Source organism: Atractosteus spatula, chromosome 19, assembly GCF_055471065.1.
Source record: "Atractosteus spatula isolate fAtrSpa1 chromosome 19, fAtrSpa1.hap1, whole genome shotgun sequence".
NCBI classification, from domain to species: domain Eukaryota; kingdom Metazoa; phylum Chordata; class Actinopteri; order Semionotiformes; family Lepisosteidae; genus Atractosteus; species Atractosteus spatula.
In genome coordinates, this window is record NC_142724.1 from 1603845 (window position 1) to 1631659 (window position 27815).

General features: G+C 49.5%; 2 protein-coding genes across 2 annotated transcripts; both read right to left on the reverse strand.

Moving 5' to 3' along the window:
* Positions 1 to 2314: 2314 nt before the first annotated feature.
* Positions 2315 to 9754, reverse strand: chmp4ba (charged multivesicular body protein 4Ba). The gene is made up of 5 exons (XM_088937222.1): positions 9399 to 9754; positions 5998 to 6175; positions 4973 to 5087; positions 4700 to 4826; positions 2315 to 4266 (listed from the first exon to the last, which is right to left on the reverse strand). Exons 1-5 carry the CDS (start codon positions 9580 to 9582, stop codon positions 4199 to 4201), a joined length of 672 nt encoding a protein of 223 aa, XP_088793348.1. The 5' UTR covers positions 9583 to 9754; the 3' UTR covers positions 2315 to 4198.
* Positions 9755 to 17111: 7357 nt separating this feature from the next.
* LOC148817805 (ciliary microtubule inner protein 1-like) lies at positions 17112 to 18943 on the reverse strand. The gene is made up of 4 exons (XM_088937088.1): positions 18876 to 18943; positions 18441 to 18522; positions 17420 to 17518; positions 17112 to 17267 (listed from the first exon to the last, which is right to left on the reverse strand). Exons 1-4 carry the CDS (start codon positions 18941 to 18943, stop codon positions 17112 to 17114), a joined length of 405 nt encoding a protein of 134 aa, XP_088793214.1.
* Between the last annotated feature and the right edge of the window lie 8872 nt (positions 18944 to 27815).

Below are 27815 nucleotides of genomic sequence, written 5' to 3' on the forward strand. Positions count from 1 at the left end.
TAGCGCTCCTGGATAGGCCGCGACTCGCGACCGCCGCAGCCAATAGGCGGCCACGCGTGTCAGTGGGCGGGGCGGAGGTTCCAGCGTGCGCTTTAGGCTCCTGGCTGATAAGGTTATTTTAGTTTTGTACAGTGAAGTATTTTTGGTCCGAGCTGAATAAGGTTCATCTGCTTCTGACGTTTTCTTTGTAAGTGCTTACCTATTAGACTTTTTCAAGTAAAATGTTTTCAGAAGATCCAGATTAAGAATTGGGATTGAATATATTTAGCTCTGATAGTTTTAGTTTTCACGCACCTTGGTAATTAATATGACAATTGGGGAAATGTTATTGATATTTTATTTGCTTACGGTTACAGTTACTGTTATATAAGCATATTCTCCCCGCTGATTATAAGGGCATCTCTGGCTGTAGTTCGAATACTCTACTGCTACACCCGATAACCTATTTAAAACTATTTCACGTAAAAATATTAATTGCGCCCGCTGTGAAGTCTTGTAACCCGCACCTTATCAGCCACACCGATCTCCGAGATCTCTGACATTTTGACCACTTTTACTTTCGGCTCTTTTCACAGTTTGAGAGTGCAGAGGCGAGCGCGAAGCAAACGGAATGAGCTCAGGTGTTTTCACGTTTCTGTTCCTTTGGGATTTTGTTTCTTCGTCTTCAGCGTTTAGTGCCGAAAGAGCGCTTCGAGAGCCCTGCCTGAGCTGCTACTGGCTCGTCATGGAAGAGACGAGCTGGGGCTTATCTGTAAGCCTGTTGAACGTGATTCTTCTTTATATCTCTGACGGTTTAAAGGTTCAGACCCACACCGCCCATTCATCAAAAAGAGACATGCAGTTCATACTGTAGCGGCCTCGAGTTCACGTGGGTATGCGCCCCCCACCGCTGGGGACTCGAACCCGGGCCTCCGGCGTCGCTCAACAGGGACCCGGCCACTTGAGCTAAAGCCCGAAGATGGGCAGAAACAGAAAACAGAAATGAAGAAACCATGCTCGGCCATTACATATTTCAGCGGTTATGACACAAATAATTCGAGTCCAGGGGCGCTAGCTGCCAGTAAGGGGCCACGGCTGGCGCTCAGTCAGCCGTGAGGAGTGATGGGAGTCGTGCGACCCTACAGAGGGGCAGGTAACACAAGCAAGACGTGAAAACAGGGAGCAAAGTCCGTCTTGACGGCAGTACCTCTGGCCGGGAGGAGCAGCGGAGCTCAGCCAAAGATGCGGCGTCGCGTAACAGGAGCGGGGCTCCGACTCCCGGCCCCGCCTCCAGAAGTCACGTCAGGCGTGGCAGCTCAGGGCTTCGCCTGACCGGCGCTCCACACCAGCCTCGGCAACAGTGTTGAGAAACCCTGAGCTGCAGACATCCAACGTTGGCACACGTTTTAAACCGGGAACAGAAGAGGAAAAAATATATATATATATCTTAGGAGCTGGAAAGACCTACCTGAGTCATCAAGCCTGAAGGTCTGAAAGATGGCCCTGGAAGTACCTGCCACAAAAGCAGGGTCAAGAAATGCATTCAGCCTGCCCTCTTGGTTTCTAATCAGGGGAAAAGGAAAAGATTGTTCAAATGAACCAAAACTGTACAGTATCGTATCACAACCAGCTTCTGTAGAACACCAGGAGGTATCGACCCTCCTCTAAGTTTTGACACATCATGGGAAATTATCTCCTTATGATGGTCTGGAAGAAATTGCAACTTGATGTTCTCCGACAACTATGCCATTTTACATTCCCTCCGACCCATAGTTCTCTCCTTTCAAATCACTCATGTTTACCCTGAATTGACCCTTGGAGAAGTTTCCCCTGGTTTAAATTAAGCAGGTTAATGGTAGCAGAAATGACGAGGGCAACATTTTGAATACTTCAAGAGTAAGAGCACTACCTGGATGACGGTGGCAGGCAGGAAGACAAACCTGTTCTCGCCAAGGGCAGCACCGCGCAGCCAAGCAGCAGTCCCACAATGCTCCACTCCCGAGCTGCTGCTACATCGTTGAGACTTCATGCTTAATATGCAAAACCCACCGTGGAAAATGCAATAAACGCTTTCGGAACCTGCTTTCAACAGGGAGGCTGTGGCGTTTTTGCATGTGACAGCAAGTGCATTTAAACTCTACACAGGAGTCAAAGAAAGGCTTCTGGGGTGAGGCCACCAGACATCTCTTAATACAGTACGTCGCATATAACCATAAGCATAAAAAAGGTCCATCTGCATTCTTTATATAGCTATTCCAGCTATATAAAGACAACGAACTGCTTAAAAATATACCTAACTGAATCTTAATTGAGAATTAAGACCAGTGACAAAAAATTAATCAAGAAGTTTAATGACCATTCAGATAATAGATTCATCTGAATCATTAAAACATATAAATGTATACATGCTACTGCTTGTGTTACACCTCGCAAATATCAATTTACACTGCAGTTCCTGTGTAGAAAATGTACAGCATGTTTGTTTTAATTCAACAGTAATATCCCTCTCATTCAGCATGAAAACACTTGTCAGTTTTGTGCCAGTTTGACCGATCAACTAACTTTTTTTGCCTATGGTTAAAACAACCACAAGTTTTTACTTTGTCATTACAAAAACATTTTTTCCCCAAAGCAGTTAAAGAGCTAATGACAAAAAATGTAATCGTGTCAACCAATGCCATTCAGACAGATTGGGTCAGACAGGTTTCTCTATGTGCGGGGCACCTGCTCAGGTAATTTAAACTCCATTAACTTTAGTCTTCACATGCTTAGAGAATGATGTTTAAGTAAAATGCAAGAAATGACATATTTGGCAAAAGTTTAATTCTGGTGTACCGTGAGCACGAGAAGGTAGGCGGGCACAGAAATATAAAAAAAAAGATAAATATTGACAGAATAAAGAAAAACCTGAATTTGCATGTATACTGGAATACCTTCAAGTATTTCTGTGCATTTCATTTTAAATACAGTTACTGCATGTATGTCATTGTATTCTAACCTCTCTTGTAATAGGTTCTTACAAACAAACTATAAATATTTTTGATAGATATTTCCTTCTCAGAAAAGCAAACACGAAAACTGCCATTAAATACCAAAAGGAACTACATAAATGTTAAGGAACATTAATTCATTGAAACCCCTAACTTTAAATAATCCTAGCCCCTTTAATCCTTTTAGGACTATATTTCAACCTGACAAAATACCACATTCCACTCTTAAAAGCTTGCTAATAAAAAAGCCAATCAGAAAATCTCAAACTCATCCTTCCTGAAACTTTATTATAGCATAAAAATATTCTGAAGGAATACAAAAAAAAGTCTAATCAATGAAAATGCAGAAACACGATTAGCCAGTTTAACTCCAGAGCTGCACCCTACCAACAGTGGGCATCCAGTTCCCTGCTCACTGGTAATCCGATTTAGAAACAATAATAATATTGGAAACTCTGAGGCAGGAATTAGGTCACGTGCAAGCTTGCTGTTCCACTGCACTGCAGCTCTCCAATACAACCAGCACCTTAACCGTCACACCAGGGATCCTCACTGCTGGCAACAAGAGAGCCGCAGGGCCTTCCTCCCACCTGAGCTCTTAACGTACTGAATCATTTAACCAATTAACCCTCCTATGACTAGCGTCCAGGCCTTTACTTATCGAGCGGGCCTGTTCCTCTGTAATGCCCACAGGGCTGTCTCTCCAGAACCTGCAATGAGGACCACTGCGTTATTAAATCACACAATCAGGGAGCTGGTTGAGCACAATTCTGCAGCGCCTGCGATTCGGACTGGGACAGCTGCAGGTGGAGCAGGGATATTGCGTTGAGAAATCTACTGCTGTTGTGCACTGAAGTAACGCATGTGCACAGTATAAAGCAACGACGTTCCATAACGAGCAGAGGAGTGCAGCAAAGAGTCTCAAAGCATGAGGGCTGGTGTACTGTAGTGAATTCGTCAGGGATCTGTAAGAGTACACGGACGTCTGAAAGGAGAGGTTCTTTTATCCCGAGATGGAAGATGGTTTGAAAGATAAGCCTTTACACCCCCTTCACTGCTTTGGGATGATATTAAGAGCTACAGGTATTGGAGTATTAATCTTTTTTTTCTTTTTAAGATTTTTTTTTTCTCCCAGCAGAACACGATACAACCATTGTGTCAGCTGACAAAGTCTTTTCTTTCTTTTTTTTTTATCCGTTGGCCTGATGTTGACACTGTGCCAAGACGGACTACACAGCCTCAGCCCAGCGCTCCAGGTCTTTCATATCATCCTCGTCTTCCTCTTCCTTCTTCTTTGCTGAAAACCAGATTAATAAAGGCTGTTAGCACAAGCACAAAATTTCTCATATCACAGACATGAACTGTACTTGATAATGAAGTACAGAGATGTCAATTACCATGACACAAAAGTACTGACAGATAACTTTTATGATTTGGTTAGTATTGATGCGGAGGTCTGCACAAAACAAACACTATTTGCTTCCTCAAATACCTGCTACACCTCCAGCATCTGTTCTTACAGATCAGTATCCAGGTCTGGAAATGCTCCATGAGGTCATGTTTTCCAGAGGAGAGGAACAGAATTGAAGTTAATTCAATATGCTTAGTTCCTGATCTGTGTCTGTAAAATACAGGATTGCATTCTAACCCTTCGACGCGAGAGGCAATCCGTTTTTCTTAACTTTAAAATGAGTAAAGCTGTCGATACTCGAGCTGGCCTGTTATTTTACCTGGTCTGGCAGGTAGCGACGTGGAGGGTACGTTGGGCAGCGGTACATTTTCAGTGCCACCAATCTCCAGGAGGTTTTTATCTAATTCCTCTTGCTCTAATTCCTCCAGTTCTGCCATTAGCTCATCCTGGAAAAGAGAAGAGCCGAGCCCATTAGGGTCAACACAACAATCCATCTGGCCATCAGAGCAGTGCAGGGCTAAATCTCTCTTGGTGCCAGAGCCCAGGCTTCAGAAAAACAAAAGAGTGACCCCAATCCCATCTTCTCTCGTACCTCGTCGAACTCCTCCCCGAATCCTACGGGCTTGGATATCGCGTCCGAGATCTCCTGAGCCAGCTCCTGCTGTTCTGTGATGTCCTGCATCAAGTCGTCGACTTTATCGATGTCCCTGAGGAAGACCGATTCAGAGAGCCAGTCAGGCCCAAGTCTACTCTTTCGTCACTGTGTGCATCAGAAACACTAAAGTCCAGAAGAACTAACACTACATCCCCTCAGGCAGGTCTGCAACTTCTGTAACCTGGAGTATAGTTTCTCCAGGAATCTGGAAACAACATGAATTTTACTTGACACAGAGCTATTCCCACTGCTATCCCAATAGTTGTTATCATTTATAGGAGACTCTTCATTGGATTATCTCTACATTTCTTTCAGTGTGTAAATTTCAATATTCTTCTGCCTTTCAGTTTGTCCAACACATCAAATTACAGTACAAAAAAGAAAAAAATCGGCCCACGTCAGTTGTGCTGGGTTGGTTGACCCCCTCTGAGAAACACACTTGATCTTCCCTTGCTCAGATCTCCGCCAGACATACACAACCTCACTTATCCTGCTACAATCATCCTGATTTCTAAAACTAGTAAGGAATCCTGTGACTCATTGCTTTGTAACCGTTTTTAAGTGTAAACCTTCTTACAAATTCACAATTGTTTTGCATCTACAGTCTACAATCCTGAGACAAACCTAATTTTTTAACCTTACACCCGAAGAAGGATCCACAGCCGAAACGTTGCGTTTTCTTTCTTCTCTTTTCAGCAGGGAATAAACCTATTACTTGTTCCTGCTTTTTTAACCGTTTTTTTTAACTGAAGTACTGTTTCCACTACAATACAGCTCACCCCACTGTTCAAGTGCTCTAAACGGGGCCGCTTAACGCTCTTCCACCCTGACAGCTGACCGCAGATTTAAACGGGCTGTACCCTACTGTCACAGGACTCGCGGTACATCAGCGCAGAGAGGCACCGGCTGTGTGCAGGTGCTCAGTAAGACCCATCGACAGGCTGGAGGTGGGGACCCCTTACATGTTTTCATGGGCGGCCTTCATGGCCTTGGCCGCGAAGCCCATGTTCTTGAGCACTTCGGTGTTGGTGTTCGCATTCTCCAGCGCTTCCCTCTGGAACTCGATGGTGGACAGCGTGCCGTCGATCTGCGCCAGCTGCTTCTCGTACCTCTTCTTGCGCTTCAAGGCCTGCAAAGCAGCTGCACGCCGGAGAGGAGAGACAGGCCGGTCAGCACAAGCAAGTCCGGTTCCACAAGGGCACGTGTGGCGCAAGACGCACCAGCGCTGCAAAAATCGCTCAGTATCTTATTAACATGCGTTTTAATTTCTACATTTGTTCCCCTGCCCAATTCTCTTTGCTTTGAGGTCTTTTTCTTTTCTCTTTTTTTCCCAGCATTTCTCAGGAGAAGGGAAATAAGTTGAAATAAAATAAAAGTTTGCAATTCTAAAAATAATAAGCCCGCCCATGCATGAATTTCAAAACTACTTCAAAGCTAGGCGACATTTTCCTTCAGCAACAGAAAATTTGCTTCCTTTAGAATCCTGCGGATTGCATGACTAGAGTAACAAACCACACACCAAGTCTTGGGCCGTGTTGGTTTTTGTCCTTGTGACCATCAAGAGCAGTGCCTCCTGTACTGAGGAAGTTTCCTTCAGTGACTGCCAAGCAGGTCTCACTGGCCTCACACAGAGCAGAGCAGCAGCATTACTGACAGGAGAGTGTATACATTTACAGCAAAAGAAAGGGTGATATTCCTAATATAATCACCTGAAAGAAAAATACCATCCTGTATATAAACCTTTTGGACGGCCTTTGTTTTCCCCATCTTCAACGTCTACAGCTTTCCCTGCTATAATACAAAATACAGCACCGTTCACTGCAGCCACAAAACTGCACTGGATATAAATTGTTAAAGCATTTGTGAAGAACATATCAGGTCAGTCACTCAGTGCTTGGTGGGAAGGGGAGAAGGAGCTACAGCAATTGTCAAGTGTGCTCGTCAATCCATCATGGCTTCACTTGAGCACCACCAAACTCTTCCTTATTGAAGCAACTCCAGACTCAAAACCGTCTTCTAAAGAAGAGCCTTTACTCAACTGGTTCGGTTATTTAACCCTCTGCTCCTACTGTATTCAGTACCACCATCTGCTGTCTCCTCTCACTGTGTATTCTCATTGTGCAAATCTTGTGTACTTTTTTTGTTGGTGTTGTTCTGAAAAGCGCTTTGAGAAACCACTTGTAAAGGCACGATATAAAATAAAGTTTATCATCATTATAAAACCGGCTTTCTTCCATCCCAAACATTTAGCCAGCTCCTCCAGGACTGTTGCTATAGAAAGCTCCCTCAGAGGAACAGGACAGGCTACACGCAGGGCTCTAGCTCTGCCAACGTACCCTTTTAGTGAAACCCCAACGGTGCAGAGGGACCCCCCCCCACGAGAGATTACAACTGCATATTCCAGGTACAGCACTCTGTGCACATGCGCGGGCAGTACAGACGCATTAATATTCATGAAGTCATCTCATCTGCTGAGGCCCACTGTGCAGGGGACTTGCTCATCTGTGGTAACCTGCCCACACCTTTACGGTACAAGCAGACGTATCAGATTCTCTTCACAGAACAGTAAAGGTGAACAGAATTATCCACTCACCAGTGGCATGATCACAGGACTGTGTTTCCTCCACACAGCCCGATTTCCGACACCTGCACAGGGTCTGTACACCATATTGGACAAAGGAGCAAGATCCAGGCAGTGTTGGTTTTATTTTTTTTGTCAGAGGCGCTCGATGAAAATATAACTCCTAAATCTGGGAGGGGTTGGGAATGCTATAATTGCAATTCAAGAGGGAAAAAACACACCCCTCCTATCTTTCCGGTGGAAGTATTCCCAGCATAGCAACACTGAAAATATTTGCATGGCACACATCATCTAGGTGTCAGTCATATAACAATATGATAACTAATCAAATAAAAACCAGTAATATAATGCAACTGCAGTCGTAAGAACTGCAGAGTGCAGCTCAGATCAGCTACTGTTCTTGTCTCTTGAACTAAAAAACAACTTTAAAAAACTCAATATAATTGAACTGAAAATTAACATTTTTCTAATGCATTCAGCACAGAATGCTTGTAGACTGACAGCAATGGGGAAGCAAGTACCTCTCCTTTTGTTGATCTCAAAAGCAATTATTTCCGACATTTCATTTAACTATGTCTTTTCCTTGACCAGATATGTCCATAACAAAAAGATTGTCATGTACACCGCTGACCAGAGCCCCACTGATACAGCGGGGTGTTAACTGGAGTGACCCAAGGAAAAAAAACTCACTCAAGGGCACAACAGACAGAATCTGAACCCATTACCCTCCAGTCTGGAGTCTGGAGTCCAGAGCCCTGAATTACTGCTCCATGTGGCAGGAAGCCAGGATTATAAAACACATTAAGCAGATTTTTCGATTTTCCAAAACATAAAACGAGTTCCCTCTTCACTCTGGCGTTGTTAGTGTTCAACAACAGGACGGGTGGCAGCCTTTTTAGGAGACGTAAAGTAAAAATGACCTCTTAAAACTGCGCTCCCTCGTAACTTCAATTGCACAACAGACCTCCAACACGAAGGTTACTTCCTGAAACTGCAGGGAACTTCAGGAACAAGGTGTGGGAATGCGGACGGTGCGGGGGCAACTCCATCACTTCCTGTCTCGCTGAGGAGTGTTTTAATGTTGAGGGGACAAGGGAGGCAGCTGTCGCCGGGTTCATGGGTAGTAACTACACCCACCGGCGATCTCCGACCCGAAACTGACCGCCGGGGCTGGAGTGCGCGCAGCCGGACAGGGTTCAGTCCGGAAGCTCTGGTTAACAACGCCAGCGAGCTTAATGGCCATGATGTCATCGACTGGCTCGGCGAGTTCGTTCCCGTCACACCGGTTTGAAAGTATCCCTGCAGACCTCGGGCGAGCCCCCCACCCCACCCCACCCCAGTCGCCACACTCCCTAGTGCTGGAAACGCATCTCTATCCCAATCCTCATCTAGTCGTCCATTCCCGCCGACGCCCCGAAGTTTCTGAAAATAAACCACAGTCGGTCCCTGGTGGCGGGGGGGGGGGGGCAGTTGCTGCCCGAGTCTCTCCTGACGCCGGAGCCGCAGCAGTTTCTGCCCGATGTCGCCCAGACAGCCGCCACAAGACACGACGGCGACAAGTGTCGGAGGACTCAGCGGATCGCGATCGAAGCCAGACGGGGTCATTACTTTAAAAGGTTCATCCCTCGAATTAACCACCCCCCATCGCGACTTTCCCCCCCCCACACACACACTAACTGCACCGCCGGAGTGAAGAGCTGCCCCTCATGTCACCCACCTAAACCTCCGTGTGGCTCGGAAGAGCGAAAGAGCCCGAACTGCCGGTTCCCCCGGCCCCCTTACCTCTCTTGTTTTTAGTGCCGTGTTTCTTAGCGGTCAGCAGCTCCTGGTCGATCTTCTTCTCCAGGAATTCCTGCTTTTTGGTCAACATCTCCTCCGTGTCGCGAAGCCTCTGGATCGCCTCCTGCGGGCTCGGAGACTTACCCGCTTTCCCCCCGCTCCCGAAAATCTTCCCGAACAAAGACATTATTAAACAAAACGGGGGCTAAAACGACGCCGAAAAAAAAACCAGCCACGGCCTCCCCGGCGCTGTACACGGAGGGAGAAGAGTGCGCAGGTCGCTCGGAGAGACTCGGTGCTTGCAGGCCTGTCACTCGCCCTGCTGTGTTTATTTCTTCCTCCTCTTGTTGACCAGGCCTCGTGATGTCACCGTCGTCACCGGGGCGTCGGTCACGCGGGCGTGCGTCAGCGGGGCCCCGGGGGCGGGGCTTCCCGAGCGCCCTAAAGGGGTCGTCACTTCCGGGCCGAGTGATCGGCGCCTTTGAACTGGCCTGGCGTGCTTTGTAACTGACTTCGCTGTTACACACGCACGTGATTATATACATGATGTGTAATGGTCTGGGACGAGTCCTATGTTCTGAACAGTTCAAAATAGATGTAAAGGCGTGTGGATAGACTATATCGAAATGTAAGAACATGAAAGTTATGCGGACCTTATCTTTTTTTACCTTGTTTAATTTGTTTTTCATGAAGTGTCATTGTATTATATATAGTATTATAGTATCAACGATGTTATTGATATTGTAACGCTTACGGCCGTCAGGTACTGTGTAAGAGCCGGCGTACCAGAGCAGGTGACGTCACCGCCCTTCCCTATGATAGCAGGACTACAGCTACTGGGCTGGAAAGAGATCTCTCTTTAGCTCACGGGGTTGGGTCGCTGCAGAGAGACGCGGAAGTCCCGGGTTCGAGCCCCGGACGGTGTGGGGCCGACCTGATGCGGCAAGGGCGCCCGCCGGAGCCCCCGTTGCGTTACAATATGTTATATGCACTCTTGTTTGTATTGTGTGTATTTATGTTGTTATAATAAAAAAGTTTGCTTTGAGAACGGTTGGCGGCCTCTTCTGAAAGCTGACGTGCGAAGCATATTTCTAATTTGAAGGAACAGGGGGAGAGATTCGTTTCCTCGCTGAAAGGTGAAAAGTAAAAAAAAAAACAGCACAAATTCGCTCGACTTTGCCCGCCGCCATTTCATCATGCTTTAACCTTTTACTGCTGGTACAGGGGCTGCATCTGCACAGCCGTGAGAGATCGCAGCCCGCGCCGGGCACGTTGGCAGGTCTGAACCCAGAACAGCCCAAGTGCCACCCACTGGGGTTAATGACAGCGCTGTGACGATTCCACAGCGAAGGCAGCGAGGGCGGCACGCGTGGGCTCCACTGACACCCGTGAAAGCGTCGCGGTCAGGCCGCCCACAGGCCTCCAGCGGAGCGTTTCTTTTCGCTCTGGTGTTTAATACACACCATTCCTCCCCACCTCACGAAGGAAGGAAATGTCACCCATCTCCATCAGTCCCAACCCTTTCCATCCACCGGATTAAAAAAAAAACGATGAACCGTGAGGACTGACCAGTCCCGGGACCTTCTGAGTGGGCGCTCTTCAGAGTCCTGCACGAGAGACACAGAGACATGTGCCAGTACACCGCAGCCGTGCGTGGGGCAGAACTGACAACACGTCCTTACTGCGCGCACGGTGCGCACGGATCCGGAGCAAGCGGGCTCAGCTCTGCGGGTCGCTCGAAGCCCATGGTTTCCGTCCCAGGCTTCACCAAGGAGTGGACCTCAGAGGTTCCGCACCGCGAGGGTCGTGCCCGGCTCTGCTGCAGTCCAGTATGCCGGGTCATTGGGTGGGGACCGACCGCGCGCCCAGGTGCTGCTGCTCCACACCGGCCCCGCGAGGGCTCCGGCCGCCGTCACCCCGACAGACGGCAGCCCAGCGTGGTCTGTCGGCTCTATCTTTCCACGCTATCTTTTATTCCAGGAGGATGCCCTGATGACACAGAGCGTCTAAAAATCTGCCTTTGTGAAATATGAACATTGGCAGTTGTCTTCGCCGCACTTACAGTGTCGACACGTTTGGATGTCTGCGATGCCAAAGAGGATTGTGTCCTATTTTCGCATCTTCTCAATCACGAAAAGACGCAAAAAATCTCTGGTCGCAAAAAATCTCCTGAGACTGAATCACGGCTGGACTGGAGTTCTGATCCTTCCAACGACACGAGCCGCTCTGTCCCGAACGCTGGTCGTTAGCGGGTGTTGATTGGACCAACAACCCGATATCAACCCGAGTCAGTCCGCTACGGGTTCCTGGTCTGACTTATCACATGGAATGGCACTGACAAATGAACAGTTGGTGTTTAAACGATGCTTAAAACTTGAGAAAGACAAGTATCTGAAATTCACGCCTTGAAGCTGCACATCCGTTAGACCAGTAAAATTGTCAGTGCGGCGCTATATCGCTGTTCTCCACTAGAGGGAGCCATAGGACCGGCTGTAGGGGGTTTGCGCAGTGCAAAGCAGAGCCGTTCGCTCCTGGTCCTGGACACTGGTCTTCTAGGTCATTTTAAAGCAGCGGCGCCGGAGTTGATGGGAAAATATGTCCAATCAAGCCAATAACGAGTGGCTGTGGCTCATGAAAACCTGAGTTGCAGTGAAAACCCGCAGACACACAGTCCATTAGGGACCAGGACTGGACCCACTGGAAGAGCTCAGCTGTTCACAAGCCAGTCAGGCTGGTAATTTCCTAGTGGGAGACATGTATCAGGTAACATGCAAGTTATTCCCTGGGGGTCCTGTTTCTGCATCAACGGATCCTCCCATCCCTGCGTCTCTGGGCCAGCGAGAGGACAAGCTGAGAGGCGCAGTGTCTTGCACTGGACACACTACAAACAACATCAGAAGAGTTAGAAATTAATAAGAGGCCATGCGGTCAGTTTAACTGATATATACAGTAGGTAGCCAGCCTTTAACTACACGATACCAGAGCATCTGATTCGACAGAATGGCTTGGCAGCTTGTTTCAGACACCCGCCAGCCTTTGTGCAAAGTAGCTCATGTTTCAGTTCTAAATCAACAATCCAAATTCAAAATACTTTATTCATCCCAGGAGGGAAATTGAAGTTAACACCCCTTGACCTTCCACTTCTGTCTTCACATTCCCTGTTCGCGTCTGGTTCAATTTCCCGACACCTTTCAGGACCTTTTTAAATAGTTCAGTCAAGTCTCCTTGCAGTGGGAGGGAGGCGTCGGGTTGATGCGGATGATTAGGAGGCCGTTCTATCTCAGCAGCTGCTCCCCCGGCAGGGGGGGCGGAGGTGCCCCGAGTTTGTTCCACTGTCAGACCTCAAGAAAGTTCTCTGCTGCGAAGGGTTCGGCGGGGGACTTCTGGACAGTCGGCCCACGCTGCCCCCGTGTCTCCCACCCCTCCGCTGCGTGATCTGCCCACATCATCGCTGTCTGTCCGTTCTTCTGTCTCTAGAATCTTTCAATCTTTTCTAAAAAAAAGAGCATCAAAATTAAAAGAAGAGGGCATTGCGTGACAGAACAAATAAGGGTGCCTGCTTCTCCGGTAATTATTACAATTATGATGATTATTATTACAGTGCAGAAGCAGGCGACAGCGGGGACGTCACTGCCGAGTCTCCCGTGCGCGGCTGCACTAACGCAGATCCGGGACCGGAGCGGCGCCTGACCTCGCTGAGATCTGGGGCACCAGACAGCGCCGCTTGCTGCATCACTCTCTCTTAACTTCGCGTCTCTGCGCCGTTGAATCGAGCACGTATTCGGACGAATTTAACAACACTAGAGGACTCGCTCTCACAGCACAAACCGCTTCCCGGCGCTCAGGACTGGGAGCGCGGTAAACCGGTTAAAAGGTCACCTGCTCTGTTCTTTGGTCCCGTTTTCTATTTTTAGCACTTTTCCTGGTTCATACGGGAGTTTTGTTTTGCCGTTTTTCAATTTTCAAGGTATGGATTTATTTTGTTGTGTTGCGGTGGCCTGTTATTCGCATCAAAGTTATACACTGAATCTGACACGTTTTCGCGATTTTGCAAATCTTCCCGTGACGTTTCCAAACCGTTTTCCTTATGTCTGCATGTGTTAAATATCTGTTTTACTGACGTGAAAGGTTGCCGGGGCCTTTCTGCGGGGAGCGCTAGAATTCCTCTTATTAAGGCGCAAACCAGTCCGGATGGGTTTATTTTTGGAAGAACTGCACGGCCAGCACGGGAATAACCCGGTAAATGGCTGCACAGGCACGTCATTGAAGGTGAGATCAGAAAGAACGTGGAGCGGGAATCAGTGCGGGTCGTTTTTCTCCGGGCAGCCCGTGACGAAGACAGCTCTCGCGTCCCTGTCTTCAGTCTTTATTTGCGTGTTAATGGCGGCGGCAGGAGCGCGCCTGTGACCTGCCCCGGCCCCCGGCTCGCGCTGGCCGACTCACCTCCCGTGATGCGCGCTCCCTCGCGGGCGCCTCCCGGGAGGCAGCTGTGCCGTCAGCTGTGAAGGTCACCAGCTAGTTCACCAGCCGGACCCCCGCGCCTTGGGCACAGAGACGCACAGCGGGCCGGACAGGAGCTCCGCTCGCAGGGTAGTCAATAACTCATCAGAGGGAGAGCCGCGGTGCCCTGGGTTTGCTGGGCATGAGGCGACGTCTCAGGCAGCACAGACGGAAGGAGCCTCAGCACTGCCGACCCCCCGGGGGTGGAGGAGTGTGGGCTGAGGGGTTCCGGGGGCGCGAGCGGGGCGCCAGGAGCAGCGCACAAGAGGGGTTGCTGGTTCAAATCCTGCAGCCGGCAGAGGAACCCTACTCCGTTGGGCCCCTGAGCAAGGCCCTTAACCCCAGCTGCTCCAGGGGCGCCGTATAAATGGCCGACCCTGCGCTCTGACCCCAGGCTCTCTCCCTGTCTGTGTGTCTGTGTCTCATGGAGAGCAAGCTGCGGTCTGTGAAAAGACAAATTCCTAATGCAAGAAATTGTATAGGGCTAATAGAGTGATGTTATGTTATGTTAACAGCTGTCAGCTCCATGACGCCTGATGAAAGTTTACTACGGTAAAAGTCCTTCTACAGTACTTTCTACAGTTGTTAATTTACCATGCTTTACTGCACTTTCCCCGTAAAGCACCATGTTAAATATTGAACAAAGAGCTTTGAAAAGACGAAGGTTCTTTACTATTCCTAAGGATGGTAAATCTCCCTTTTCTTGCAACGTAGCTGTGTCAGTTCCCATCACTGCTGCAGAAACAGCCTTATTTCCTCCGAAATGTCCTTCTGTTCTCCCCCTCCCATAAGTGCCGCCTCTCCGATTTCATAACAGTAGATTTACCAATGTGAAACACATTTACCACTGATTACCCCCGAGAAGTGCTGCCGAGTTGCACGCAGCAGCACGTGTTTGTGTAAATGTCAGTGAAGCTGTACTCTCTCATTAAAGTCAGCATGACAAGGCCGGTCGCACACACACACCCACGCCCCTCTCTCACACTCGGTGTGTGCGATCGCGAAGACCGAAAGACTGCGTCTGAGAAAATGGGACTCTCAAAGGCGGTCTCTCCTGAGAAACTGTGCCATTTTTACAACCCCAATACTAATATTTACTCATCTGAAAGCGTCCAGACTATCTGTCGTGGGGCTGCTTTCACCCCCTGTGGAGTTCCATTTCAGGCAATGCAAACAGAATGACTGTCACTGGGAGGCCCTCGCGCTGCAGGTACAGAAAAACGGACGTGCGCGTCTCTCTCGAGCAGCGGCATGTCCTCCAGAGCACGTGGCTGGAAGTCAGAAGTGACCGTCCCCCCCCACAGCACCACGCCCACTGTCTGCGTGCAGGTCTCCCAGTGACGTCACTGCCCAGTCTCCGTCCCGCTGTCTGCGCGCTGGGGTCGGCTCGAGGAACAGGACTGCGCGGCCGTGACCTCTCGGTGAAACTGTGACGCCGGAGCAAGCCCTGCGGTCTGGGCAGACGACTGCGAAACACGACAAGGATAAAAATAAAATAGCATGCTAGAACTGGGGTTCATGGTTGGCAATTTTACGCTACAGTTTTGAATGAGAAATCATCCACCATTAGGGACAGTCCTGCACAGTTGTAACTATTTTAACCATCAGACTTCAGTTGCTTTCTCTCGATTCTCACTAGAAACGTCTCGCGCACAGTGAGCAAGTGACACTGGTTTTTACTCAACGAATCAAGATAAGGACGCATAATTTTCTGACCCCCTAAGACCATTGTTGTCAGAATTTGTAGATGTGCCTCCAGCATTTAAAGTATACTCGTATAACCCACTGCACACCCACAGAAAGCAAAAGAAATTGCACAGGACAGAGATGACTTCAGCACATCAAATCCTGCTGATCCTGTAGCGTGCACTGGTTAGATCACAGATGCAAAGCAGAGCTGGTTCTGGTCAGTGCTGGGATGGGAGACTACCAGGGAAAGTCAGATTGCTGTTGCTAGTGGTGCTGGTGGACCAGTGGGTGGTGCTCCTGCCTCTAGTCCAGAGTTTGTAAAACAATGCCTGAGTATGGTGACAGGGGGCACAGTGCTGTAGGACAGGGGTTCCCGATCCTGGTCCTGGAGGACCACACACCTGCTGTATTCTTTCTGTCTGAGCTCTCACACAATTCAACCCTTTAATTCGCCCAGCAGTAAGATTGATTTGAACTGACTAGTTTCTGGTCTGGTTAGAGGATGCCTTTTATCTACTGCGTTTCAAAAAACATTTCAGAAAAGCAAAAACAACTCCCAAATGTTCTAATCCAGCAACATATTTACCACAGTAAAGACTTTTTAGTTATTTACAATGTAAGCAATTCAGCTGGGCTTGGAATGAAAACCAGCAGCGATGTGGGCCTTCAGGAGCAGGGCAGGGGGCCCTTTGGATGAAACATTAAACTAGTTCCATTCTGATGGAATGGCTGCACAGTCTGTGCTTCCACAGGGATCCCCCTTAACTTCCAGTTCCTCACTGGCCCCGCCACCCCGATCTGTTCTGTAGTGGGGCTGCTGCGTGCCACTCTGCAGGGTGCTGTACTTCAATAGTGGGTGCTGTGACAGCCCTCTCATATTTAAAGAGCTTGGGGATCCTTTCCCAAATATCCTCAGGCACCAAGAGGCGCACAGTGACTTTTAGTTCTTTTACAGAATGAAATCCAGCCAGAAATTCCCATCCTCCTTCACACTCCCTGTGGAGGTCCGTAGGTGGAGGTGAGTATCGTCCCGTAGAGAATTCTCACTGCCGTACTGCGGTACAGCAGACCCACCGCCAGTGGGTCAAACCCGTGCTTTGACACATCGCAGCAGTAGGCATGCTTTGCACGCAGTGGAAGCTCTCCTCAGGTCAGCGTCAGTCACAGCTAGTGTAAAATCCTGAAGTGTCACGGCTCTCTGGTCTGCAGGAATGACGCGTGGTATAGAATATTTCCAGAAAGTATGAACATACACAAACACGTATACATAATGCGTGTATTAAGGCGATACGTTTCCCCTTTTCCCTGTTTGGCAGGATGAATGGAAGAATAATAAATATCAGAAACAGACAATGATAACAAAGATGATAGCAGTCCAAAATGGGACAGACCACACAAGCACCAGACGGCTGAATCGACAACGATCAGCTCCCTCACTCTCACGGCCAGAAAGTCAGGTGCAAGCTGTGGTGCAACTGCTCTTTAATACTGCAGGCGTGAGGTGGAGTGGGTGCCACAAGGGGGCGCTCAGTCGCAGGCGTCGCTTGGCCAGCCCAGCTCCTTCAGGAAGCTGCTCTTGCCGTGGTGCACCTTGCCGAAACGCTCCAGCTGCAGCTCGGGCACGGTGGACCTCCAGCCAATCAGACCCTGCGTTGTCGGGGGCACGGCTGGAGACGCCCCCACCTGCGGAGAGCGCACAGCAGAGTGGGGTTAGAGGTCAGGCGTCAGTGTGACTGTAAAGGTTTCTGTTTTCCCAGGACAGGGGAGGCTGCCAGGTGCGCGGAGCAGGCTGGTAGTCAGGACCGTCTCACACTGGAGGAGCAGAAATGGGGCACCTGGAAGTACTTCTCTGGAGAAGTGGTGGGGCGTGTCTGCAGATGCTCTGGCAGCTCTAGTTTGACTCCTTCCTTCTTCAGCGTCTGATCCTGCAGCATCTGGGAGAGACAGGATAGAGAGCAGAGTGAGCCCTGCACCCCCCCGGGACACTGAGCTCAGGACCAGACACACTGAGCTTATATAGTCAGCACAGAACAAAGGGTAGACCTTCCCGACTCCACAAAGGGCTTCGCATTCTGTGGTCGAAATGCTAGTAAAACCAACACATTCAAGGCCGATTGGCTTTGATAAGAGACAGTAGTTGGTGTAAAAACAGAGAGGAAGGCCTCATGACCAGAGAGACTGGAGACGTTGCATGGAAAGTTAGTCAGTCACCTCTCTCTGAGCAGGACCTCAAGATCAGCGCTCGCGTGTGCAGTACGTGTGTGTGCACATGTGTGTGTTCATGTGTGTCTGTGTGTGTGTGCTCGCTTGGTCGGGGGCTCGTGAAGCTACACCGGCCTCACTGGGGACCTGCTCTGAGTTCAGTTAGTCTGAGCAAGTCTGCTCCTTCATGTGGGAATGCCCACAGGCAGTCCTGACCCTGGAAATCTCTACTACTGCGGTGTAACCCGGCACAACCAGCGCAAAACACTGTGCGGTATTGTGTTGTCATGGCCAAGACAGAAAAGTGTGGGAAAGCATGAATCTGAGGTCAATAATTGCTGCGGGACATGAGTGCTGTTCTGTTATTACAGATCATTAGAAATGGCTGCAGTAATTAAGACCTTACTGCAGGTGCAGGAAATTCTTTGCGGGCTACTGAAGTTACATGATGTGACTCGGTGAGGCTACATCACTACAATCAGTGTCTCTCACAGATCATTTCACTTACAGTGGGGGCACATTCAGCTGTTTCTGCCCACACAGCTGAGTGTCAGTCTGAGACAAGCGGAGAGATGTTTATTTATTTTGTTACTTGAAGCCCGATAAGAGAAATCTCTCCATCTTGATCCTGTTATTTCCCAGCTGAGTACCCACCTCATGGTAGGACGTTGTTAAAAACCCCCACTTGCTGGGCCAGACTTTAGCTGCCTCCAGCTCCATGTTGACGTGACACTTCCTGAAGAAAAAGAGAAAGCAGAAAGTGTGCCCCTTGTGCCCATGTACACGTACAGTCCCTGCACACACACACTGTACACATACACTGTACGCACGCACACACAGTCCCCAGCAGAATAGCAGTGCCTTCGCTCTCACCATGACTTTGCATACTCTGCCTTGTCTACACATTTGTCCTGGTGTCTAACAGAAACGAACAGAACTAAAAACACACACACTTAAGATGTCCCATTGCTGTACTACACCCTTGCTTATTTATGCTTGGAGCTAGGACGGATCTATCACAAGTCTTTAGTTTTTAGTTTAGTCTTTAGTTTTAATGTATACTTTCAGAGAGACCGAAAATAGCTTTACCAGATCTGATCCTGGGCCACAAAGTTCTGTTCCTTTGCTGGGTTTGCGGGAGTTTTGGTGGCAGCCATGTCTGTCCATCAGCCTCTCTGTGTATCAGCCCACATGCTCCTGGCCAGATCAGCTGCACTGTTTACTGCTGCCTTGGCAACAGAACGCTGTGTGACCTCACCTAATGTTACCTATGGTTACTGTTTCCCAGGTAACAAGGTCAGAGCACTGCTCCATGCTCGGAGTGTGACGCAGAGAGTGTCAAACATGCACAGGCCATCTGTATGTTGTGTGAAGCATGTAATGGCTACAATTGTAATGGCACATGTTTACGTGCAGAACAGTCATCCATGATAATCTGACCTCTTCCTTTCTCTGATAACGTAGCTCAGTGGGAAGGTTCAAGGCAGCAGTGCGCAGGAGTGGTCAGGGCACTGCACTTACAATGGGACAGCAGAGGGTTCAATAGCAGCGAGCAGTGAGCAGGTACTGCACTTCACTCAGGTAGCTCCAGTAAATGCTGCATGGGTACGCTCCAGGATGCCGATGTAAAGGAGAATTTGTTCTCATTTGGACTATCTGGTGTTATGTTTATGATGGGCGGTGGGAGTGTGGAACAAGTGGCCCGGCCATGTTGTTGAAACCGATTCCCCTGGCTTCCTACAAGAAATGGAGCGGTGGCGCTGTGGCTCAGGATCTGCGGCTGTGGCTGGAAGGTTGCCGGTTCGTATCCCGCAGCCGGCAGAGGAATCCTACTCCGTTGGGCCCCTGAGCAAGGCCCTTAACCCCAACTGCTCCAGGAGTGGCGTACAAGAAGTTTAATAAAGAAATTGAATATGGCCAATAAAGTGATCTATCTCTCTCTTAAACGGCTGGATGGGTTGCTGGGGTCGCCTGCTTGTTTGGTTGTGTTGCATTGAGCTGTTCTGTGTTCTGGTAATGTGCTATTTCAAGCCAGCAGCCCCCCCGGGAGACACACATCGGCCATTCTGCACCAGCAGCCCCCCCTGGGAGACACACAGCACCCATTCTGCACCAGCAGCCCCCCCCCCGGGAGACACACAGCACCCATTCTGCACCAGCAGCCCCCCCTGGGAGACACACAGCACCCAGCTGAGTCTCTTGCTCGGGTTAAAGGTGTGCTGGCAGAGGCACAGGGAAGCTGTACAAGTAGCCAAGAAGCCCAGAGCACAGACCGGGTGGGGGTGGGGGGGGCGCTCCCTCTGCGCAGACCTGCTGGGGCTGCTCCCTCTGCGCAGACAGGGTGGGGATTCTGCAGGACAGCGTGGAGGAGCTCTGCGCCCCGGCAGTCCAGAACTATTCCCTTTCATCCCGGTAAAGGAAAGAAAGGGATCTTGACTTGACCTCCTTACTGAAGCTGACTGCCAGGTTGGGTTTCAAGAAGATAATAAAACACCCAGCATGGCAGTTTTTCCTTTCACTCTGCTCTGTGGATGTGGGCTGCAGCTGAACAGCTATTGGTTCCTCAAGTGCACCTCAGGGGATGCTTTAAAAACCTGTTTATTATGGACAGGCTGTTCATTTTTTGTCTCTTTGTTTCTCTTTGGTTGACAGACCAGCATGAAGTGCGAGCGCGTGGGGAGCACACTGCCAGCCACCAAGCTGCAGCCCAGCCTCTGCACAGGGGCCTCGGGAAGAGCAGGTGTCTGCGTTTCCTGCTGACTCCTCCGGGCCCGGTCGTTGCTGAGGGCCAAAGCCCCTCTGTGCTGAAGTCTGCCCTCTCTGTAACCCAGCCCTGGGCAAGCAGGCTACTGCTCCACCAACTTCTCTTACAAAAGGATCAAATTAGCTAACAAGGGAAGCTGGATCATCTCATATTCATGCATTTACAGATTGAAACCACGAACGACAGCTCTTTAAATCATACTGTATGTGCCACGGACAGACATGGAAGAAAAGTGCTGGTGCACATTATTACTCCTAAGTGTGCATGTAGAAGTCACTCCTCGGCTGCTCACCTCCAAGTGAACTCCCCAGCCTCGGCAGACAGGGATTTCTCTCCACTACACTGAGGCCGTTTCTCGAGTGCAGCGCGAGTTCAGGGAGCTGTCTGAGGAGAGCAGGAACACGTGACAGGTAAGAGCACTTCAAACATAGAAGGGGACCCGCCTCATCCTCACTGAGGGAGGTACAGCCCCACACGAGCAACAGACAGGGGCCATTCTGCACCAGCAGCCCCCCCCGGGAGACACACAGCACCCATTCTGCACCAGCAGCCCCCCCTGGGAGACACACAGCACCCATTCTGCACCAGCAGCCCCCCCCCCGGGAGACACACAGCACCCATTCTGCACCAGCAGCCCCCCCTGGGAGACACACAGTGGCCATTCTGCACCAGCAGCCCCCCCGGGAGACACACATCGGCCATTCTGCACCAGCAGCCCCCCCTGGGAGACACACAGCACCCATTCTGCACCAGCAGCCCCCCCCCCCGGGAGACACACAGCACCCATTCTGCACCAGCAGCCCCCCCTGGGAGACACACAGCACCCATTCTGCACCAGCAGCCCCCCCTGGGAGACACACAGTGGCCATGCTGCACCATCATACAACGTTCTGCCACTAATGCATTTAGGTTCCAAGTGCTTTTAAGTGCAGCAAATGACCTTGAATGTGCCTGTGATGCTGCAGAGACCCAGAGGATTGCTGCGGAAGACGGGTCTGTTCAGCAGCTTCTGCACAGCCCCCTCGTGTGTCTGCATGCTCAAACCTCTGAGCCGCTGATTGTGCTCCTGCCTTGCTGCTGCTGCAAGCCATTTCCTAAGCTCCCTCCCCCTCTGCTCCCCGGGGGCTCCTCTCCTTGCCACCTCTGCTGATTAGTGGTAATGACTGCCTCTCCCGGTGGGTTTCTGTGTTTCCAGCGCAGTTCCGCATGGGCGTCACAGGGGGAGCCCTCGAGCCCAGTCCCTGCACCCTCTGCTCAGGCTCAGATCTGTGTGCAGCTGTGTGGGTGATGAAGTTTTTTTTGGGGGGGAGTGGGGGTTGTACTTCTCCAGCTAGGATGTCCTCTGGCTGCAGCTGCAGTGTTGGGCTTGGAGCAGAGCAATTCTCTCCCCCCACAAAGGACAGGCACGGCTCCTCAAACAGTCTTTCACGCGAAAGTCTGCCCCCAAACTCACAGCAGATTCCATTTTAATCTTTTTTTTAAAACTTTTTTTTTTTGCTTTCACAAAAAACATGCCGACACAAAAGCCCTTTTATACGGAAGGCTTCTTTGATGCGGGGGTGGTCAAAGACCATCCCTTTGGGTCCAGCCCAGTGCTGGCCTGGACAACAATGTGCCACTTTGGCACGGAGCTGGGCAAAGGATTAATTCTCCGAAGAGCCGTGCCAGACAGATGGGTCAGAATTCCTGTGGTAGAGAAGGTGGGAAGGTCGAGCCTGCATTTATTAATCTGCCAACGTCAAGGGCAATATCAAGTGATTAATTGCCATGAGGGCACTAATTGAAATCGTAGGTGGGTATTCAAGGAAGAAGCAGTGAGGTCAGCTGACCACAGGCAGGCCAGACCATGAACATGCCACATTCAAGCAGACATGTGCGGGCCCTGCTGGCTCTGCTCCGACTGGGGTGTCAGAGAAATGTCTTTGAAGACGCTGGAGGGCCCTGCGTCATCGCTGCGCCCAGTGTCAGTGAACACCGGCGAGCGCTCTGGCTCAGGGGCTCTGTCCCTGTGGGCAGGGCTGCATGGAGAGAGATCAAAGCCCCTGACGTCGGCGCTGGGCTCCTGCCTTCGTCACTCTGCAGAGCACGCTTTGAACCCCCGGGGAACCAAAGCTGTTTCATTGCAGAGGAGGAAAAAAAACCCACCCGTCCCAGGAAGAATCCGATACGACGTGCGTTTATGTTCAAAGAGCCTTTGGGATTGTGGGAGAGCCCAGGTGAGCGACAGGCCGCCAGAGGTACGAGCTACAAGGCCTCTGTGAGAGGTCACGCGTTGTGCTGTAGAAAAACAGCACAGGTTCAGCTTCTCACTGTCCACCATGTGGTCAGAAGAGGAACTGAACTGACACTCAGACCTGAGCAAAGGCAAAAAGAACAAAGACTCTGGACAGTGCTGTCAACCTCGGTACTCTGTGACTGCCAGTCTGATTGCGCGTCTGTGATCTCTGTGAACTTTTAGGTACAGATGGGCCTTTTAGGTACAGTGGGTGCAAGGTGGAGTACACCCAGGACAGGACGCCAGTCCAGCACAGGCCACACACACTCACACCAGGGCCAGTTACTCCCACAAGCCAACGAACCCACCAGTATGTCTTTGTACTGTGGGAGGAAACTGGGGCACCCAGAGGAAACCCCTGCAGACATGGAGATAACATGCAAACTCCACCCCAGGAATTGAAGCCAGAGTCCCAGAAGTGTGAGGCAGCAATGCTATGCACTGTACTACTGTGCCGTCATGTTACATGTCAGCTTTTAAATACAGGCAGAAGAAAAGCTGGGCGTGATCTGTCAGGGTTCATCCTGTATGCAGCAGCTAAAGTGAGTAAGAGTTTGCTTATGATATTCCCTCTTCACAAAACTGTCCACAATGTTGAGCGTGGATCTGAGTGTCAGCATCAGGCACAGCACAGTTCTGGGGCTGTGATGTGCACAATGGAGACCAGTTAGGGAAAGGTCATTCTGAGTGCACACTGCCTTGATGAGGAGCAGGCCTGTGCATGCTGGGCTGTCACACCACATGAGCAAGGACATGGTCTGTGTGTGGGCACAGTGAGCATATAGCGTGTGCATGTTTATCTGTCTGTGTGTACAGTGAGTGTACTGCATGTGTGTCTGTGTGTTTGTACAGTGAGCATACTGCATGTTTGTGTGTGTGCAGTGTGTGTTTTTGTGTGTGTGTACAGTGAATGTCTGTGTGTGTGAACAGTGAGAGTACTGCATGTGTATGCACAGTGAGCATACTGTATGTTTCTGTGTGTGAAGTGAGTGTGTGTTTTTGTGTGTGTGTACAGTGAATGTGTGTGTTTGTATACAGTGAGCATACTGCGTGTGTGTTTGTGTTTGTTGGTGTGAGGGCTCACCTTCCTCTTGCTCTTTCTCCCCAGGATGGCTGCGATGGTACGAATGCAGCCCTGACAATGGCGGGCCATAACACCTGGCTGGTCATTATTTCTCCAGCATGCAAAGGCCAGCTCTGCAGGCTGGGAGCAGCATGTCGCACTGGCAAGCAAACAACCAAACCAAAATAAGAACAAAAAAAAGCACTTTTGCTGACAGCAGGGAGCTCTGCGACAGCAGAGAGACAGGCAGGCTGCAGTGTTGTGCTGGGTTCAGTCTGACTGGGCTGCCAGGGACAGCCGCACTCGAAATGCTAAGCAGAACAGATACTTTTTTAATAACTCTGTTCCTGTCTCTCGTAATGGCCGGGGAATTACATCACTGTGTCTCAGCACTCCCACAGGTAAAACTTCACCCTTCTCTATAATTTAAGTTCCATTACCATTCAGTAACTAGTGCTGAAGTTGGCTATTATACGAAAGCAGCACAAAAGTTTTTGAGGTGTATACTGCATAATGACTTAATGGCATGAATTGTGACAAAGAAGTCAGCTCCCGAATGACACAAAGAAAGGTACTCAGCACCCATCAGCTGCCCAAGCTCTCTCAATTCAAGGAACTTTGACTAATTTTCAGTTGTCATAAAGACCTCAGTTTCAGTGTCAGGCTCTTCCTCCATAGGCACCGTAACATTTTCCATGGTGAATAATAGGTAGGAATTACAAAAAAAAAAGCCAGAAAAGTGCAGAATGATTTCAGACCCAAAGCTTTTTGAATGGGTAAGACTAGCTCCTCAGTGGCTACACTGTCCTGCACAGCCACAAAACATCAAGGATGGTCTGCAGCTGTCGCTGAACCCAGTGGACTCTTGCTAATATCCCAAGTGTCTTGTACAGAGTTCTACCATTTCCTACAGAAACACAGGAGACTGAGAGAGAATATGTTTTTCTTCTACCCTTGTCAGTGCTATGTACCTGTTGCATCTGTAGTGTATTGTCTGTTAGTGTACTTGGTGAATAGTGCAATTTACCTGTCATGCTAATGAAGCCCTTTGAATTGCGTTGCATAACAGAGAGACTCACACAGAGACAGAAGGACAGAGATGTATTGAGCTTCCAACCCTGCAATTTTAGCTCCTTTATGTTTTTTTTACTATCATCACAGAAAATATAATATAATATATACTTTTCTGTCTGGTCTGGTATATCACTTATCTTATCTGGTTAATGGAGATTCTCAAGCACTTCAGAAAGCACAAACTAGAGCTGTTTGGTTTGCATCAGGCGCAGGAGCCTGTCTGTGAGATGGGCTGTTCTCTTGTTTTCTCATGGCTTGTTTGTCGCCTTCATTCCCATCATACCTATTCTTGAACTACAATGCAGCTACAGAGACCAGAGCAGGAGGCCGAGTAAAAACGGGATCTGTTTGTTCAGCTGTTTCCTGATACTGTCCTCCCCACAGGCCGTCTGGGGGCTGAGGTACCAGTCTGGTCACTGTCTGTCTGCTGGGGCGAACTTTCACAGAAGCTTCCAGACAAGATGAAAATACAAATCGCATCATGTGAGAGCTGAAGAGCCAACAGGAGGGCATTCAAACATTTTCACAGATTTGTATCTGCTCCCATCTTCTGAAATCAGCTGTAAAATTGAAGCAAAAATGGATGACAGTGATGAAAAGTAACATTTTGTTTGCTGAAATCTGCGCTTTTACCGTGGAGCCAGCCTGGAAAAGGTGGATCTCATTCTGCATGAGCGAAAAGGCCCTGAAAGTCATCTCATTAACCTTTTGAGTGGACAGCAGCCGAGGGCTGAGCTGATCCAGGCTCCTCACAGAGCTCCAGTGCATAATGAGGTGGTTCCCTGCAGCTCCTCCAGAACAGCCAGGGGCCCTGCTCCCTGTGCAGAGGAGGGGTCAGGACACAGAGTCATGCCTTACAGGAGGAGCAGCTCGGCACTGGGCTCAGAGAAAGAGATCAGCACCTGAAACTGGGATGTCCTACTGGAACCGGTTGGCCGGGATCCTTCAAAACATCAGCTGACTCCTGGATCACGAGCGAGTGAGTTCTAATAGAAATAACTGGTTGGATTGTCTTATGGTCCAGTCCCGGTCTGTTTGTTTTCTAACGAATCACTGGGGTGATCTTTCAGCACCCTGCAAGGCGGAGTCAGTTCTGGACTGTCAGGTCCGTATGTCTGAGGAGCGAAGAGAGTCTGCGCTGTGCGCTGAGCAACAGGAAGGTTAACACCATCACGCCAGAGCAGCCACGCTCCAGCCCTCCTCTCCCCTGCGGGCAGCACCCAGACCCACTTCAAGAACCACACAGGATTTGCTCAGCCCTCCCTTCACCGAGTCCGCAGGGCTGGCGGAGCCGCTCTCCAGAATCGTAACAGCTTTCCTCTGAAAGGTCACAGCTCCCCCTCCTCGTGCCAAGCCGGAGAGCAAATATTCAGATGGAAAATTAGTCTCCGGCTGGCAGCTAATCTTCAGTCTGGAAATTGGAATGCCCTGTCGAGAGAAAAAATACAAATGAAACAAACATGATATATATATATACATCAGCGAGAGGAAGAAATGAGAAAGAAAAGGAATGGTTGGCTTGAGAGATTGCATATTGTTATTTTTGTACTTTAGACAGACAATCTGTAATCAGTTTTCAGATACCATGTGGGTAAAGTCACTGACAAAGGGGCGTGAGTCAGGCCAGCTCACATCTCTGACAACAGCACACGAGCCAGGAAACAAGAACGATTTCACTGACCACTGCAAAGCCAAACACAGCTAGGTCTAACATATAAACCAGCGTGTAACACAGAGCAACCATCTCCGCAGCACCAGGGCTTCTACTGTTGGTCCAACGTTCTCGGTTACATGCACCGCGTCCACGGGCTGGGGGACCCGGGCGCCTCTTTCCCCAGCTGGCACGGTGCGCGTCCCTCTAACGTACCGGATTCCTTCTGCCAGCCTTCATTTCCTGTACGGATTTAGTCACGGACGCGTTGTACTCTGAAGATGGAAAAGAAACAAAACGAATCAGAGCACAGACATGTGGAGAACCTTTTGTGCCAATATCATTTATTATTTCTCTTGTTGACTCATCAATCCATGTGCCAGTTCATCCATTCATTTACTTCATTCATCTGCTGACAAATTAAATTAATTCACAAGATAGGATACTCATAGAGTATTTCAACTGTCGTTTTTTCCATTCATGAGCTGATGACTTAATATTTGAATGTCTGGTTGAAGCGATAAACCGCATCGTTCATTGATGAATAAATTCCTGAATTAATGCACAATGAGATTAACGACACGATAAAGAAGAACATGAGAATAAGATTAAGAACAAGAGAAAGTTTTCAAATCAGAAGAGGCCGCGAGGCCAGTCCAGATCCTTTGGTAATGAAAGAATTTACAAATGAGTCGTCTTTAAACACAATTAGCACTCTCTACTGCCAAACATCCATGATCACCTCTGCACCCGTCAGGCAAACTAGAGGTGAAGGAGCCTGTGCTCTAGATTCACACATCCACCTTGGGCCTGCCCGAGCGTGCATGAGCCCACTTCTCAGAGGCCAGATCAGCACCAAGCCCACGGCTCCAGGCTGGTCCCTCCCTGTGTGGAGTTTGAATGCAACTGGGAGTCCTGGGCAAGGATGAGTCATCTTTCACTGTCGTATTCCTCTTGGAATCTTGGAAAAAGATGCCAAGTCAGGAGAACACTCAATGTCAGATGACTCAGCACCAGGGCAGTTCCCCATAACCCCAGTGATCCCCCGACAGATTTTGCCAGTCATCAATTACAGAGAATTTTGAAGAATGCAGCTTATTAATATCATCTGACAACTGGCAAGGGAAGCTAATTTTTTTCCCCTTCAGTGAAGGTGTGATTAGCTGAGCTTTCGCAGCATTCATATGAAGTCAAGCGTCCTC

Coding starts and splice junctions, on each gene's coding strand:
- chmp4ba (XM_088937222.1), bottom strand. CDS start 9,582: ATGTCTTTGTTCGGGAAGATTTTCGGGAGCGGGGGGAAAGCGGGTAAG. Junction 6,176..9,398: donor CGGCACTAAAAACAAGAGAG/GTAAGGGGGCCG, acceptor TCCGGCGTGCAG/CTGCTTTGCAGGCCTTGAAG. Junction 4,827..4,972: donor TCGGGGAGGAGTTCGACGAG/GTACGAGAGAAG, acceptor TCTCTTTTCCAG/GATGAGCTAATGGCAGAACT.
- LOC148817805 (XM_088937088.1), bottom strand. CDS start 18,943: ATGGCTGCCACCAAAACTCCCGCAAACCCAGCAAAGGAACAGAACTTT. Junction 18,523..18,875: donor GTGGCCCAGGATCAGATCTG/GTAAAGCTATTT, acceptor CTTTTTCTTCAG/GAAGTGTCACGTCAACATGG. Junction 17,519..18,440: donor TAACAACGTCCTACCATGAG/GTGGGTACTCAG, acceptor TGTCTCTCCCAG/ATGCTGCAGGATCAGACGCT.